We start from the raw sequence: 17161 nt of genomic DNA on the forward strand, positions 1-17161 counted from the left end.
ATATATACTGTGATTCTGTAGTTGCCAAATATGCTGCAGAAATCTCCCTCCACTGAGTCTGGCTGCAGCCATTTTAACTGTGGGCAGCTGGAGCGGCTGCTTATTCACTTCCTGGATTTACAGACACACTGAGGCACACCTCCACCTCTCAAACAATAAAATCAAGCGCTCTCCAAATGAAATGTGAAAGGTAAAAAATACATATAAAATTGTTTTTGTAAGATAGCAGAGGACTGGATAAGGGGGCAGGAAGGGGAAAAATCAGTTGCAGCTATCTTATGAGAAATATGAAAAAGGTCAGTCCATAGGATCAAGTTCAAATAACAGTGAAACATATATGCACTATATACTCTTGCTGAGAAGGCTGCCAGCTGCCAAGAAGAAGCAATTTCTGAAACAAAACAAGAGAACAAAAAGCGGTGCCCTCTAAGCTTAGAGGGCGCCGCTTTTTGTTCTCTTGTTTTGTTTCAGAAATCGCACCTCCACCTCTGCAGCTTTCATTGGCACTCTTTTGACTCATCCCCCCTCCCTTCCTGGCAAATTCTCACCAGAGTGAGAGAAATGTTCATGATGTCAGAAGCCTAGGCTTTTTACCAGACAAACAGGAAGTGGGCTGTATAAGGTATTTACTGGCAGAAAATGTTTCCTATCCAAAGTTAAAACAACAAGGGCAGAAAAAGTGGAATGTTTGTGTAATTTTTTTTTTTTTGCACAATTGAGTATAGTTTTATATACTTTTTTTTTTTTTTTTTGTGCGTGTTTGCAAAATTAAAGTGGGCCGGTTTGTATGAATTCCATTGCAAAAATGTTGTCCCAGTCCAGCCCTCCTCTCCAGAGAGACTGGTGCCAGATTCCAAGGAGAGGCTTGTCCAATGCCCCACTAGCCAAATCTGGCCAAAAAAAAAAAAAAAAAGTTGGCTGGAAGGGGGAAGTCTGTCTCCCTGTCCATTTGTCTGAAACAATAAAGTTTATCAGCATTGACTTTTAAACAGTGTTCCAAACTTTTTTTCCTATGGGAAATGTTACTGGTAGGATTACCGGGTAAAAATAAGGGAGAGGGGGAAAAAAAAGCCTGAAAAGAACCTGTATTAAAACCTTATCCAAGTTCTAATAAGCTACAGTGGATTACATTTCTGTTTTTGGGTTTAGATACCCTTTAAAGCCTGGTACACACAATGAGAATATCAGATGATTGTCATCCTCCTTTTTTCTTTTTATTTTTTTGCATGCTATTCTCATATCAAAAATAGGTTACTAGAGCACTTGTAAGACAGAATATAACTTCCCGTGATGATGTTGTTGTAATATTCTTTTGTTTCTGAGCATGCATGGATTTAGCATTTATTTTTTTCCTTAATGAATACTGTTCTAATTAAAAGAAAATCATTTGCTCTCTTCTATTACAAGAAAAATGTACGTGCTTGTCCTTTTGAATAATTTCGCATGATCGGCTATCCAAAGCGGTGCACTAACGATCAGATTTATTAAATGAATGCTCCGAAAACTTTTTTTATGTGTTTGTCAATTTTTCTCATGTGTATTAGGCTTTAGCCAGAAATGTACTATGTGGTTAATTGGCTTCTACCCAAATAATCCACTCTGTTTGCATGACAAGCAGCTTTGTAAGCTTCCTCGCAGCCTAATTTCAGACTGAACTTTTTAGTTGTACAGTAACTTCTTTTTTTGCCTTCCAGGGTCGTCTCCTGTCCCTGCTGGATGATAACACTCTCCATCTCTGGGAACTGCAGCAGAAAGATGGCTGCTCCGAAATCGAGGAGACCAGAAGCTTCATCCTTCCAGGCCGACCAGGGTTCGACTGCGCTAAGTACTCAAACTCCTCTTCTTCTTTCTCTCTCACGCTTGTGGCTGAGCAGATTAAATTTGGAAGGCAAGCAGCAGGGGTGACACTAGACCACAGAGCAGGAGATCAATTCTTCATTGTCTGAGTGCAGATAATAGTGTGTGTGGAAAAGGCCACTGCTGAGCAGACCTGAAATGAGTGTCTGTAAGAACTGCGCACCCAGTATCCTTTCCCGCTATACTCCACACTAGCGATTGGCTCGGGTGTGTGTGTGGATCGAGCCTGCTAGGAAGCCGACACTGCACACCTCCAATCATAGGCAGCGTGATGTATGTGCAGCTGCTGGTTGGGAAATGCCTCACTGCCTATGATTGGCAGTGACTGTTTCCCAGTGGGCTCGATGTGAACACGCCCAAGCTCATCTCTACGGAGTCCACACCAAGAGCAAAAGGGAGAATCTGGTTGATATGGGCAGCAAAAGCGATCTCATCAGTAATTTGATTCACAAGACTGATATGCTTTGTGTTTACTGGTCTTTGCACCATCCTGTACCTGTGTAGTCTCTCTAAAGGCCCCAATAGACAGCTTGCATTTTGGCCACTTCCAGCTGAATGGGTCGAAATTCAAGCCATGAGTGACCCTACTTTACAAAAGTAATTTTAAAAATAGACTGAACTGGGTGTAAAATTAAAAATAGACTGAACTGGGTGTAAAATTAAAAATAGACTGAACTGGGTGTAAAATTAAAAATAGACTGAACTGGGTGTAACTCTATCAGTAAGAGTGACTGCATCCTATCAGATGCAGTCTCTTTTTTTTTTTTTTTTTTTTTTGGACATTTCCAGCAGCCAACTGCTGCCTAAATACAATGGAGATTCCTTGTATTGCGAGTGTGGCTGGAGGGATTGAGTGATTTTCTGTCTCTGAAACTAGAAGTACAGCAAAAGCTCTTTTGTCTGTTCTCCTGTAAATCACAGGAGTGCAGTTTGTTCTGCACTCCTGTGACCCGTTTTCAGCAGACAGCGGGGTGAAGCCTGCTGTCGGCTGATCTCACACAGCCAGTCCAGGCTTGGGGAAAGATCACGACAATATGATCGGGATCTGCCCACAATCCTAGACCGGCACTTGGCACAGCCTCTCAGAGAAGCGTTAAGAGCCTGAGGAAGCCGCTCCCTTCTCTGCCACAGCCCAGCTCTCCAGTAAGTGTGGAGGGAGGGGCAGAGCAGACAGCGGTGACTGGCAGTCACCAGATTTTTGCCCACGGAGCTAAGAGTGAGCGGTGTTATATCGCTCAGTTCTCAGTCTTGGAGCCGGCGGGGGGCAGATGTGCATCAGACCAATGCTGCATCCACCTAGGCAAGTAGAAATCTTGGGATAAATAAACCCCATGTTTCTTTTAAAGATTGTCTCCAGCTTTACGGTCACTTTAACTGTATTCACGGCTGTTGGACACAACTTTCTGTTTCACACCCAGAACAATATTGAGTCGGCCTGAGTGCTTCTCAGCCATTCATAGGCAGCTTTGTATTCTCTGTTTACAAATCTTCCTCTGGCTGAGGTGGAGATCATGACGTCATCTGTCTGCCTCTCCGGTTTTAACTGAACTGTGTTCTGAGCATGGGATGGGGGAAAAAGACAGGCTATTTGTACTGAAGTCAAGCGATCAACTTCAGTATAAGCATGATTGAAATTTGGCCAGTTCCTGCTGAACCGGCTGAATTTTCGATCCTTTGATGGCTGGCTTTAGATCAGGGGTCTCTAAACTCTTCAAACAGGGGCCAGTTTACTGTCGCCTAAGACATTAGGGGGGCCGGACTGTGGCCATTGGGAGTAGAAAAGGGCCCAACATCGGTGGGAGGAGTTGTGCCCCATCGTTGGTGTCAGTGGTCGGAATTTTACCCCATCGTTGGTGTCTTTTTGCCCAATTGTTGGTGTCATTGTGAGGAATTGTGCCCCATTGTTGGTGTAATTGTGAGGAATTGTGCCCCCTCAATGTTCTCAGTGGGGGGGGGGGGCGGAATTAATGTTGTTATTGGTGGATGAAATGCCCCAAGGGCCTGATAAACGCAAGCAAAGGGGCCACATTTTGGAGACCACTGCTTTAGATAATGACTCTAAAGAAGTCCTGTAGTCTTCTCCAGTAAACTAGAGCACAGTGACTCTTGCTTACATAGAGCAGAATGTGGATGGCTAAAATTTATCGCGGATCTGCCTTCTGTGAAGTGATTGGTTGCTGTGAGTGCCCGCCCCCTTTCCATATTTTCCTGATTATGCAGATGGCCCGACTCAGGGCAGGCAGTATACAAGCGTGAGGAGGAGGAAGAGGGTCACTCTGGTGGAAGGTGGGACCTTTGCAAACTTTAAATGCCACTGGTGATTGGGAACCACACTGGATATTTTTGTTTTTTCTTTTCTTCTTTTTTAGTTGTATTAATGCTAATTACCTAATGGTGTTTGGTAATGGGTCACTTCTTCCGTTTACTGTGAAGCATGTATGCTTTCTTCTCATTTTACATTTCATAGCATTAAAGCCTAAGTGTAACTTAAAAAAAAAATAACAATCTGCACAAGGGACATAACCTGCAGTCAGTAGCATGATGTGTCCATTCTTCTCCTGTTATAAATCCTCCATTTCTGAATTTCAGATTGTATCATTACACTCCAGGTGCCCCAAAAATCTGTAAAATCTTTTTGCTTTCTTTGGAAAGCAGCCACATTCTGAGCAGAAGAGCCTGTGCCCTGCCAGCATGAGGATTTCAAAGACAATCTAGCTCAAAACTAATCTGCCAAATATTATACCTGCTAGGTCCCACAGTTTATTTATATATATATATATATATATATATATATATATATATATATATATATATATATATATATATATATATATATATATATATATATATATATATATATATATATATATATATACACACACATACATATATATACACACACACCGTATGTGGTCGGTTGGGTAATATAAAGTGCCAAAAATCAGGCTAAACTTATTGCTGTGCAATTGCTTTGTGTACTGGCATTGCTCGCTGATGTACATTCCTGAAGCATTACCCATATTTACTAATGGATTTTAAGAAAATGTGTGCTTGAAATGTTTATTTGGTTGGCAAATTTACATACCCTTTTATTACATATTTTTTATTTATTTTTTCCCCCTAACATTGTAAATGTGGAGCGATTTTATGTTGGCAGAAGCTTCACTTATAAAGCCCTTTTTGTTTATGGTTGCCTTGTCCATGCTATCATAAATAATGCACAAAATCTAACTTCTCTGGCACATGATGTATTCTTGTCTGGTTTTTATATCTAAAAAAAATAAAATGTTTTGTTCCAGACCATACCATGCAATGTGTCTAATGACCTTTTGCAGCAATGTGCTGGTACCCCCTATTAAAGTCGTTGTAAACACTTGCATATACCCAGTGAAGTGACTCGCTGTACATTATACTCCTTTCTCCTCCCGACCCACTAACAGGCCAGGTTTGCAAGATCAGTGAAATACATCACAGGTTATATAATTTGCTGCTCAGTGATTGTAGTATTCTAGTCTGCACCTCCCCCCAAAGGCAATACTTAAAATCTAGCCTGTTAATGGGTCCTGAGTTAAGAAACACTGCTATAGAGGAATATGTTTTTGTTTATATTTCAAATCTGAGATTTACAACCACTTTAATTAAATTAATTTCTCATCAGACCCCTCCCCAATCAAATCACAGGTTGGCCTGTAGAGCTCTATGGATGACGGCTCCTAACAACCCTTTCGCTGTCCTGCTGGGATTCAGTGCAAGCAGCTTCTGCTGTGCACATCAACCACAGGGTGGTTTGCTTGGCACCACTGCCATTCATAGAATGCCTTGTATTTTTATTTTATTTGTCGAATACCACCACATGTTTTTTGCATGGATGAGGTAGTGAGGGGCAGTGATGTCGCAATCTCTACCTTTCCCAATCGGAGAATGCCGCGTGTTCACTGATAACTATACAAGGTGTTCCATGATCGGAGGCAGTCCTGAGTGAGCAACCCCCCTGTGGTAAGTGTGCAGAGGGAAACATGACCATATTCTAACTTGCCATTGTCTCTGGTAGCTGGGCCATGCTAACTTTTTTGTTTAGAAGGGACCCTAGAATGATTGAACGATTGTGTGCTGCATTTCAGTATGCAGGTGTTCTGGACCCCAAAAAAAAGTTATCTAGTCGAGGATATTCTGCATATCTGAAGCTTGTGTAAATGACTTGATGTCCTAAAGCAGTGGTCATCAACCTTGTCCTGCAGGGCCCACTAACCGGCCAGGTTTGCAAGATAACTGAAATACATCACAGCTGATATCATTTGCTCCTCAGTGATTGCAGTATTCTAGGACTGCATCTCCCCAAGGTAATACATAAAACCTGGCCTGTTAGTGTGGGCCCTGCAGGACAAAGTTGATGACCACTGTCCTAAAGTACATGCTGTGCCGCTCTGCTGTAGACAACCAATCCCCCCCCCCCCCCCCCCCAGATCTCACCTTATCCTATCTCCTCAACTTCCATACCGTTGCTCAGCAACATACATCCGTATCAATGACGACAAGGCTGAATTGTGCCAGTCTCATGCATGTTTTATTGGCTCCTCCACAATGCTGTTGTGTCCAGCTGTTCATCAGAACGAGCTGCGTAGCCGATCGACATTCTATAATTCATTACTGTAGCCCAAACAAGGCACTTTCCCATAACGCTCTGCGATGCCTGAGCCTTTGATGCCACTGCTGTGCCCTCTCCTCCTGGAGGATGCGACACCCATGATGTAACAACTAAACAAAGAATAAACTCATTTCCTAGCCGCCTGACATTCCATAAAACAGGTTCACCACTCTTTTAAAATGCATTTCCTCCAACTTGTCCATCTCAAGATTCTTTCTTTTATTAGTGTACAGCCATAATTGTTTGCTGCTGCTGAACGTTCTCCCCATCAATCTGTTTTTGGTTGCTTCAAAGTCATAGAAGTTTGTCCAAAGGAGATCATGCAGATACAACTGCAATTCCAAAATGGAAACAGATTCTTTAGTAAAGGAATTTAAACGCTTCCATTTACTCTTTGAACAAGGCTTTGGTGGGATTTTACAGCTCAGAGCTTAAAGGGTAACTTCACATTCGTGGGGGAAAAAAAGGCTAAAAAAAAAAGTAGGATATACAGTTGCTACACAAGTCATATTGTAATTGAATGCTATTAAAAATGACCTTTCCCTTTCAATCTGCAGCTCTGTAATTCTCTATGTAATGCACTATGGCTACCTGGAGGCGTTCTGTACACAGTGTACTGAACACCCCATCCCACCCCCGCCGGTATGCAATTTCCTTTTTGTGTGATTGGATTTTACGGATTTTTCTCAGAAGTTTGCACCAAGATACAAACCATATTTTGGGCATCCCCCTGCAACAAAAATGTAATTTTGGTGCTATACTTCTAAAGGAAAATTGCATCTAAAGGGATGCACACCCAGCCATTTTCCTCATTAGAACCCTGCAAAGTGCAGCAGCCGATTGATAATTAATTATAAAAATCATTCCCATTAGATTCATTTTCCAGAATACCAAAAGTAGGAATACAGCTGATCCCAGATCAAGGGAAAGGGCCAATCACAGCAGCCCCTTACCATGTGATTAGCTGTGTCCAATCACAGCTGGTCATATGTAAACAAACGCTGGTTATTGGTATTTCCTTTCCTCGGCGCTGCCAATCGGTGCCCATTGGTGCGGCCTCATCAGTGCAGCCTCATCGGTGACCTTTAGTCTAGCCTTAGGCCGTGTACACACGATCGGTTAAAACCGATGAAAACGGACTGAAGGACCTTTTTCATTGGTCCAAACCGATCGTGTGTGGGCCCAATCGGTCAGTTAACCTTGCTTTAAAATTGAACCGATGGACTGATAACCGATAGGTCAAAACCGATCGTTAGTATGGAAAAACCATCGGTCAAAAACCCACGCATGCTCAGAATCAAGTTGACGCATGCTTGGAAGCATTGAACTTCGTTTTTTTCAGCACGTCGTTGTGTTTTCTGACACGATCGGTTTTTAACCTATGGTGTGTAGGCACATCAGACCATTAGTCCGCTTCATCGGTTAACCGATGACAACGGTCCTTCGGACCATTCTCATCGGATGGACTGATCGTGTGTACGCGGCCTCATTCGTGCACATCAGTGAAGAAAAATTACTCCTTTGCAAAATTTTATAGCAGAAATTAAACAGGTGTGTGTTTCCCCCCCCCCCCCCCCCCTCAACAAAAGTGGAGTTGCACTTTAAGCTTTGACAAAAAACAAAACCTGGAAGCTGATTGGTTTCAATGCAGAGCTGCACCAGATTTTGCACTCTCCAATTTTTGTAACTCAACCCCTATGTTGCAGTAATGCACACTTGTTGTATTGGTGCGGTGCCATTCATTTTGAACAGCCCTTCATCATCCAAATATGTCGCAGTAAAACGTCATGCAACCCATGTTGGTGCCTTGTGATGTACTTCCCAAAAAAAAATTCAATTGCAGTGCACATCTGTCGTCTGTGCGTCGGGGTGGCATTCTAAGAGAATGCCAATGTAACACACCAGCACAAATATGCATTACTGCAACAATATAGTGTGAACATCCCTTATGCAAATGCTATTTAGAAGTGGTGACTTCTTATGATTAGTCTGTCTATAGATTGTAATTGAGAAAGGAGCAATTGCGTGCAATTTTCATCAGGAGCAAGATCAAATATGGCTGCTTTTCTCTTTTTTTTTTTTTTTTTTTTTTTAAAAGCAACTTTTAGCTTTGAGCAGATTTATAGACACCCAGTCTTGTTCATCTTTAAATCAGTTTTTCGTTAAACATGAAATGCTCCTTTTTAAATGTAACCTATAAGGAAAATGCATGTGAATGGTGAGCCTGTCTGCTGAAAAGGAAAATCCATTTAGTATGGGATAAGGATTTTTTTCCCCCCTCAGTAATGACCATATTTTATTAACAATCCCTCTTCTGTCCGCAGCTCTCCTCCGAGTGTCACCCGTGTAACGGTTATTTTGGTGACAACTTCCTGTGATGTGGTTGGCCTGGGAACAGAAGGAGGAGGGGTTTATTTTGTACAGATCCCAAGTTTGAAGCTGTTGGAGGACCAGATTTTGCTGCAAGAGGAAATTGTACAGAGGTAAGGAGGCCTGATGGGAGGGGGGGGGGGGGTGGTGAGCGTGGCAGCAGGCAGGTTCAGTGGAATGAAAGAAGGGGTCACCATCACCACTTCATATTGAACAAAAACTAAATCGGAGTGTGCTGAATGAATTGTCTCCAAGGAATCGATTATCTGCACTTTTAGTTAACCCTCTAGGACCAAGAGCAAACAGTGCACCAAAAAGAGAATAATATCTAATGAATCCTACATCAAACATCCGTATTTATTTAAACTGTATGTTAGGACAGAAAAAAAACAGTCTATCTCTGCAATACATGTACATTTACAGTGTTTAATCTCTATAAAAATGCTGCAAGTACAGAAAGATACTTGTTCTGCTGGAAATTCACTCAAGATGTGCAAATATTGTGCGACTTGAAAATTACGACTATCATCCCTTTATTCTAAATCGTCTCTGCTTTCAGAAAATTATATAATTTTCTGGGGGGTTTAAAGTAGAATTAAAGGCAAAACTTTTTATTTTATTTTTTTCTCTTTTCATTTTGGATAGAGTAAGGGAGGGTTATAAACCCCTGCCATCTGTGTCCCATTGCAGAGCTTTCCCTTTGCTTCCTGTTCCCATAACCAAACAGGAAGTGAGAAGATATCCCTACAAAGAAAGGGAATTTCTTGGGAGGGCCCCTAGGCGACCAGAACTAGTGTCCCCATTGGAGCATTTCCCCTCTGTTACTTTACTGGGGACACCCCAACATTTGGGGTTTTGTTTTACTTTCAATGATGATGGTAAACAGAACAAATGGAAGGAATCTCTTTGATGGGGACTCAGACGGCAATAAAAACTGACGAGAGTTCCAACCCCTTTGCACTCTATCCAAAAGCTAAAGGGGGGGAAAGAAAAGTTTTGCCTTTTTTAGTTATACTATAAAGATGAGGTCCAGCCTCTCCACGCACTAGAAATAGCCTCTGGAAACTGCCTCCCATTCATTGCAAGGCATCTTTTCACACTGGGGCAGTGCGCTTGCGGGATGTTGCGAAAAGTTCTGAAAAAAGCAGCATCTTTGGGGCGGTTTGGGAGCGCTCCATTTCAATGAATAGGCAATGCTTCCAAAGGGAATAAAAAGCGTTTTGAAAGCTTGACTGGACTTTTTACCATTCTTTTTTTTTTTTTTTGGTGACAAGTGCTGCTAAAACTGTGCTAAAACTGTGCTAAAACGCTGCAAATATGAGCGGAGCTTTAGCGGTAACGACCGGGCGCTGCTAGTGTGAAAGCGGTCAAAGTCAGCAGCTAGAAATACTGTCAGGTGCAGCCACCGCCATTCCTGTTGAGGGAACCCGGCAGTGAGGCCTTTTGGCTTCACAGCCGGACACCTTCTGCGCATGCGCACTGCGCTTAGATTGGTCTGGCAGAGGCAGGATGAGAGCTGTCCCCAAACCCCCCCCGAAAGGTGCCAAATGCACTGGGGGGATATAATTAAGCGGAACTCTGCTTTTAAGTAATGTTGATGTGTCCTCTGTAGAGGGGAAGTGAGTGGTTAAGGAGCGCTGTTACCAGCCCTGGATTTTAACGGACCCCAAATAAAAATGCCCTGAAAGTATTTGGAGTGCTGTACACAACCTGATGGTCTCAAACTATGGACTGTGCTTGGTTCACTGTTGGCTTAAGCAATTTTGTAGGTCTGTTTACCTTCTGATCTTCCTGTTGCACTAGTTTTTATGAGCGTCACAAAATAGAGTGGCAAACAATCCTTGCCAAATCATTTGTCAATACAAATGGAGGGGGGGGGGGGAGGAAGATAATAGAGGCTTCGCAAACAAGATAAGGTCAACCTTGGTGGCCAATTATAGGCACAAGAGCAAACATTGGGTTGGTTGCATAAAGGAAATTTGCAAGGCCCCGTTGGAGGAAGACGGGGCCCTCCCTGGGGTAGCTCTACAGATCCTTCCATCATACACCCATAATCCAGAAAGTTTAAACAACAATATCGCAAAACCTTCATGAAATATTCTTCAAACAATGATACTTCATTTTGCGTTGTAGACTGCAGTTATTCTCTCCTTTGTCAGAATTACCTTCTGATTTTTATGATCTTCTTCTTATGCAGCTTGCCAGATGAATACAGATGTGGAAAGGCCCTGGGTCCAGTGGAATCGTTGCAGCAGCATGCAAAGGAGCAAGGGAAGATCCTGATTGGCTACAGTAGGGGGCTGGTAGTTCTATGGGACCGGGATTCCAGGAAAGTGGAACATCTCTTTTTGGGCAACCAGGTGAATCATTAACTCCCTTTTTTTTTTTTTTTTTTGTGATGGAACTTTTCGAATGGCAAGTTTCTGATAAGGGAATTTATGACCACTCTGCAAACAGATTGGTGGTGGTGGGGGGGGGGGGGGCATAGAAAAGAAGACTATGCTGCTGGTAAGGAGGGGATTATAGTGTGTGTGTGTGTGTGTGTGTGTTTTGTTTTTTATTTTTTAAATTTTAATCTCCCCAAAGCACGTTTCCTTTATAAAATGATTATTTACTGGTAGGTTTGATCTCGTGTTTGTGAGAACGACATCAACTGTGAGTTTCTTCAGTAAATGGGTTTTTAATTGGTGAACTGTTCCATTCATTCAGAAATTCTCTTCTCTTTCCAGCAATTGGAGAGTTTGTTTTGGGAGAGCAGCGGGGCATCGCTCGTTAGCTCTCACAGCGATGGAGGGTACCTGGTGTGGACGGCCAGCAATAATTCCTCCTCTACATCCCAGCCGGTCACCTCCTCTATTCCGTATGGTGAGTGTCATTCATTGGATGCAGCTTGTGAGTCTGAGTGACTAGACTATGGGTTTTAAAATAGAAGTGCACTTCTAAAATGCATGTATTCTCAAAGAACATTTTGCCATAATGTACTGGTATGCACAGCATATTGGCACACTGTGGTAGATTTTACCTGGCAAGCGATCCCCCTGCAGGGCTGTGGTGTCAGTGCATTCAGCTGTCGCAAGCATTTCCATTTTCTCTTGGTCTTTTTAGGGTTTAGACTCTTCGACTGTTTGACTGCATGCACATGTGGGAGTAGCATCATGGCACAGGGAGGTGCCATAAATGTAAGCTGAGCTACACATGTGTGGCTGTGTATGCGGACAGGCAGAGAAAAGTAGTTGGGACAGAGGATAGAGAGGGTCTCTTCTGCCATAAAAATACTACCTGTCAGTTTTTTTTTTTCTTAGTTCAAATCTGCTTTTAAGCCCTGGTTCACATCAGTGCAGCTTTGAAATCTTGTTACTTCAGTGCGATTTCAAAGCCACAGATCAGTGCGATTTGGACCTCTGATTTCACTGCGGCTTGTGACTTCATTTAACAAAGTCAATGAAATCGAAAAATAGTGCAGGATATTTTTTCAAAGTTGCTGCGACTTGTGTCGCTACGATGTGAACGGTTCCATTGTCCGCAATGGGTTATGCGATTTTTTGAACTGTCAAATCGCACTTGCGTGAACCAAGGCTAAGGCAAATCTCTATATATGCATTTAAAATTGTTTTTCGATTTTGTTTAAAGAACTGTACTCAGACTTTAATTACATTTTTGTTACTTTTTTTGCACTATGGAAGAATTTTAATGGTCACGCACTTAAAGCAGAGCTCCACCCTAAAGTGGAACTCCTGCTGATCGGAACCCCCCCCCCCCTCCGGTGTCACATTTTGCACCCACTTCCGGCCACACAGTCTCGGGCAGACTGCGGGCATGACGTCACCCCCCCCCCCCCCCCCCGTTGTGTTCTGGGAACACTTGGCTCCCAGTACACAGCGGGAGCCAATCGGCAGGCGTAGCGCAACTCGCGCATGCGCCGTAGGGAACCGGGCACTAAAGCAGTGTAGGTACCCGAGTTATAGCATCTTACAGCATCTTGCAATCTCTGTACAGCAGAGCTCATACTAGGAGAGGTGGAAAGGGCACAAGGAGTCGGTCGGTTGTACTGCAGTACTCGTGTGCTAACAAAGAGCATGCTAAGAAAGCGGAATTGGAGCTGCTTCTCTTTTCACTGTCAAGTAAAAAATTTACAGGTCACTTGTGACTGAACTGTTGCAGTGGAAAATCGGGTCTTGGGTTGTGCTGTGTGTTTAGAGCTGTGTAAATCTCATGACTGGATTGACAGAAGTACAAATCCTTTGACGGATAAAACGACTCCCATGCATGCATTTCATCCGTGTATAGCAGTTTGCTTGAAGTTCAGCTTTAATAAAGTTTGACATGCGACAAATATCTGGTGACATACATTTATTTCTACTTGTGCTAATTGAAGGATTGTTGACTACGAAGGAAAAAATAAAATAAAAATGTTCTGCCCGTTAGGGGTTGAGGATTTGTGTTCTCTGTGAACTTGAATTGCTGTTGTCCTCTCACTGAACTTGGCGTGGAATTCCTGAGCATGCAGTGCTCTTATCAGGAGGTATCGGAGGCCTCTGCCGTCTTCAGAGGATGGGACTGCGCGAGGTGGAGAATTCCAAGCAGAAACACAACATTTCCATACAAATATGTGACGCCGATCCCCCCTAATTCAGCCTGCTAGCTTATTTTGGATACTTCATTTGGCAGAAAAATTCTAGAATCTCTCCAATTGGGTCGTAACTGACGGTTTTGTACACTAGGAATCCCCGGATAATATGCTCATTTGTGGCAGATTCAGGAAATTATTGTTTTCTGTTTGAGGCATGTAGCAGTAAAAGGTCATCTTTCTATGCTTGCACTGGTTCTGTCCTGTGAAGTATTACCAAGGCTGGATTCACACCATTAGTCATAGACTGTACTGTCTGCCATCACGCTGTAAAGCGCTGCAAAAACTGTTGGCACTACCCTGTTTCCCCGAAAATAAAACCTACCCCTAAAATAAGACCTAGCGTACTTTTCCAGGCGGACTGCAATATAAGCCCTTCCCTGAAAATAAGCCCTAGTTTAAAATCCTATAACCCACTCTATTACAGTAGTACACAATGTACAATGTGTGTGTTTCTGTAACATAAATGCAGGGAAGAGAGCTCCGGCAGGTCACAAAAGCGCAGAGTGGTGCTATAATGAAGGTATTTGGCACAATTATATTACAGAAATACACACATTTTACATTATATACTACAGTAATAGAGTGGATTACAAGATTTTACAAGCATTTTAACTGGGGATTCCTAACAGGCAGGTCGAGAGAGGGGAAGAGAAGACAGCACATTACATGGTAAGACCTACCCCAAAAATAAGCCCTACTGTGTCTTTTGTTGCCAAAATTAATATAAGACCCGGGCTTATATTCGGGGAAACACGGTATATAAATCCTGTATTATAATAATGGTATGAGTGAACACAATGGTTGATTTTACTTTAAACTGCAGAGTGCAAAAATATGGTGTCGCTGTGCATGGTATCCAATCGGCTTCGAACATCAGCTTGTTCAATTCAGCTTTAACAAAAAAAATAAAAAAATGGAAGCGGATTGGTTTCTTTGCAGAGCTGCTCCAGTTTTGGGAAATCTACCCCAATGTATTTCTCTGGGTTAAATTATGCTGCATTTAAGGCAGTGTACTTGTGTTTGAATAGTCTGGCATCGCATTTTGCACCGAGCATGTACCAGTTTATTTTTTTTGCCGATGCACAGCACCGCAATACTCTGTGCGTTGTGGTGTCCTGAAACTTATATGTGTGCATTGAGGAGCCATGAAAAACAAATGGTGCACCAACACTCTTGATTAAATGTGGTTACCTACAATATTATGGCTCACTGGTACAAAAAATGCACACCCGCAGATTGTATTTGATTGTACTAATAATTATCCTCAATGCACTGGGAAGTTTCACCTTTTTTGCCATTTGGGGGAGGGGGGGGGTGTCCGCTGTAAGAGTAATGTGTTATGTTTTCTGGTCTGTATGTAAGCGTTGTAATGTTCTGTGGTGTATTTGTTTTTGTTTGTTTTGTTTTTACTTATTTGCATTCAATGCATTAGTGTAAAAAACCTTCTGGGTGCAGCCCCCTCCCCCCAATACTTACCTGAGCCCCATCTTGATCCAGCAATGTTAATGAGAGAAGCTGCTCTCCTGGGTCTCTCCTCTTTGTCTCAAACAGCAGCAAGAGCCAATGGCTCCTGCTGCTGTCAATCACAGCCACTGAGCCAATGAGGATAGAGCAGGGGGCGGACCAAGCCGTGTGTGTGTGTGTGTGTGTGTGTGTGTGTGTGTGTAGACAATGTCTATTCACAGGAGTTTGGCTTTGGGAGCAAGCCTGCTTAAGTGCCCCATAGCAAGAGGCTTGCTATTGGGGGTCACTCGGTGGGGGGAGGAGTCGGGACTACCGACGGGGGACCCAAAAAGAAGAGGTTCGGGGCTGCATTGTGCAAAACCATTGCACAAAGAAGGCGTGTGTTTTTGTGGTTTTTTTTTTTTTTTAATTACTACCTTTTTAGAATTTAAACATTTGAAAGTAAAACTATCCAATTTTTTTTTCCCCCTAGGTCCGTTCCCTTGCAAAGCGGTCAACAAAATCCAGTATTTATCCAGCAGTTCGGGGTATGTTCGTTATTTCTTTAAAGCCCAATTACAGAAAATAGAAAGTCCTTCCTTGTAGTGGGACTGCTCCCATACTGCAAGGGTTAAATGCCCAACTATGTCTAGAGGACGGGAAATGGCACTTTTACCTGAACCTTTGTGTCTCCTCCACCCCATGCTCTGGCAGTCAACTGTTCCTCTGCATTCTGGCATGCAAAGTTATGGGCCCTGTATTGGTCTTGAGGGCATCTGACCACTGGAGTGCAGGGGAGAAAAATCACCTAGACACAAACATTTAACCCCTTGCAGTGCGTAATCCCACTGCAAGGAAGGATTACTTTTCCTGCCATTTTATAGCTTTATTAGATGTTTGTCACATCTCCAGAGCACATGTAAAATAAACTTAAACTGGCGCAAGCAAGGGGAGAGTTTAATCGTTAATCTTCAGTGTTGTGCTGATGGTTGACTATTTCCTTTTTGGGTGCATTTGGTTATTTGTAAAAAGCGGCCAGGCACCTTTTCTGTACTTGAAAAGGGAAGCAGGTTATTTCCATATTTGCTTATGCACATTGGGAGTCCTACATGGATGCTGAAAAAAAGCTGAATTTTTTTACAGGTCTAATCAACAAAGCACAGTATTGATCGAGACCAAACCGGATCATCAGAACACTTGTAATGCTGTGAAAGTAATTTGATATGGTTGATAGGAGTTGCTGCACTTTGCGCTGTTCTCCTTCACTAAGCAATGAATAAATACATGAATAATTTTTCTAGTATTCTATCATCTTTCTTCTGTGTTTGTTGACATTGAAGATTCTCTGTATGCCTGGGTGCCCTTGGGCCTAAGTGAGAGCTCTAATAATCACAGATTAGATAAAGACTTCAAAGCTGACACACTTTTTCTGTTCCCTCAGCGTCCCCCTGCTGTTGTCCTGACCATTGCCATATAGAGAGAAAGTGCATGTGTTTTTTTTTATTTTTTTTAAATCCGGCATTTTAGAGTTTACATCGGAGCAGGAAGAGGGAGAAACTTCCAGTGGAAAAACCTGTAGCAGCATTAAATAATGAATCCAGTTTTAGTAACAGAACGGTATTGAAGTTAAAGTTCAAATAAGCACAAATGGCTAGCGGGAAGGCAACCCAACTGGGCGCACTCGCAAAATGTTGCAGTGAAGGGTATAACTGTAGGTCTTGGGTACACTTGACAGCATCTGTCTAGGGGGACTAATGCGGCCTGGCCAATCTGTACGCAAACTGGGAGGCTTCCAGGATGGATGGCATTTCCCTGCTCTTTCCCTACTTGTTTGGAACCTCTGCCTGACGCTAATGACCGTCTCCGACCGATGGGTGACAGATCTCTACACTACTCTCACACAAAATGTGTGTCAAGCCCGGGAACCAGGGTCTTAAGTAGATTCTACCTGACCCAAGATGGCCGCCAGAATCACATAGGGGGGGCCAGCATCCAATCGGATAGCTTCCCCAGTGACTCAGGAAACCATAGAGGAACCATGTTCCTTTTTACATCCTCTCCCCCCTACAATGCTGCTGCATTTGAGCGCCACCTGTGGAGTAGAGAGTAGACTGCACACGCCTACTATCACAGCTGTTTAAAAGGGGATTTCCCTTCACTTTGAAAAGATCTTCCTACTACCCATTGTGTCTCCTGGACAGGAAGTGAATTTAAAT

The 17161-nt window shown here is 42.9% G+C and overlaps 1 protein-coding gene across 3 annotated transcripts in view; it reads left to right on the forward strand.

Moving 5' to 3' along the window:
- LLGL1 (LLGL scribble cell polarity complex component 1) overlaps positions 1–17161 on the forward strand; it is a 116017-nt gene that overhangs the window by 60076 nt on the left and 38780 nt on the right. The window contains exons 4-8 of one of the 3 annotated variants that reach the window (XM_040356411.1): positions 1695–1888; positions 8827–8985; positions 11070–11232; positions 11602–11737; positions 15439–15493. In XM_040356411.1, coding sequence (XP_040212345.1) covers positions 1695–1888; positions 8827–8985; positions 11070–11232; positions 11602–11737; positions 15439–15493 — 707 coding nt within the window. The remainder of the gene's footprint in view (positions 1–1694; positions 1889–8826; positions 8986–11069; positions 11233–11601; positions 11738–15438; positions 15494–17161) is intronic. The other 2 variants (XM_040356412.1, XM_040356413.1) reach the window with 2 other exon arrangements.

Source organism: Rana temporaria, chromosome 6, assembly GCF_905171775.1.
Source record: "Rana temporaria chromosome 6, aRanTem1.1, whole genome shotgun sequence".
Taxonomy (NCBI): Eukaryota; Metazoa; Chordata; class Amphibia; order Anura; family Ranidae; genus Rana; species Rana temporaria.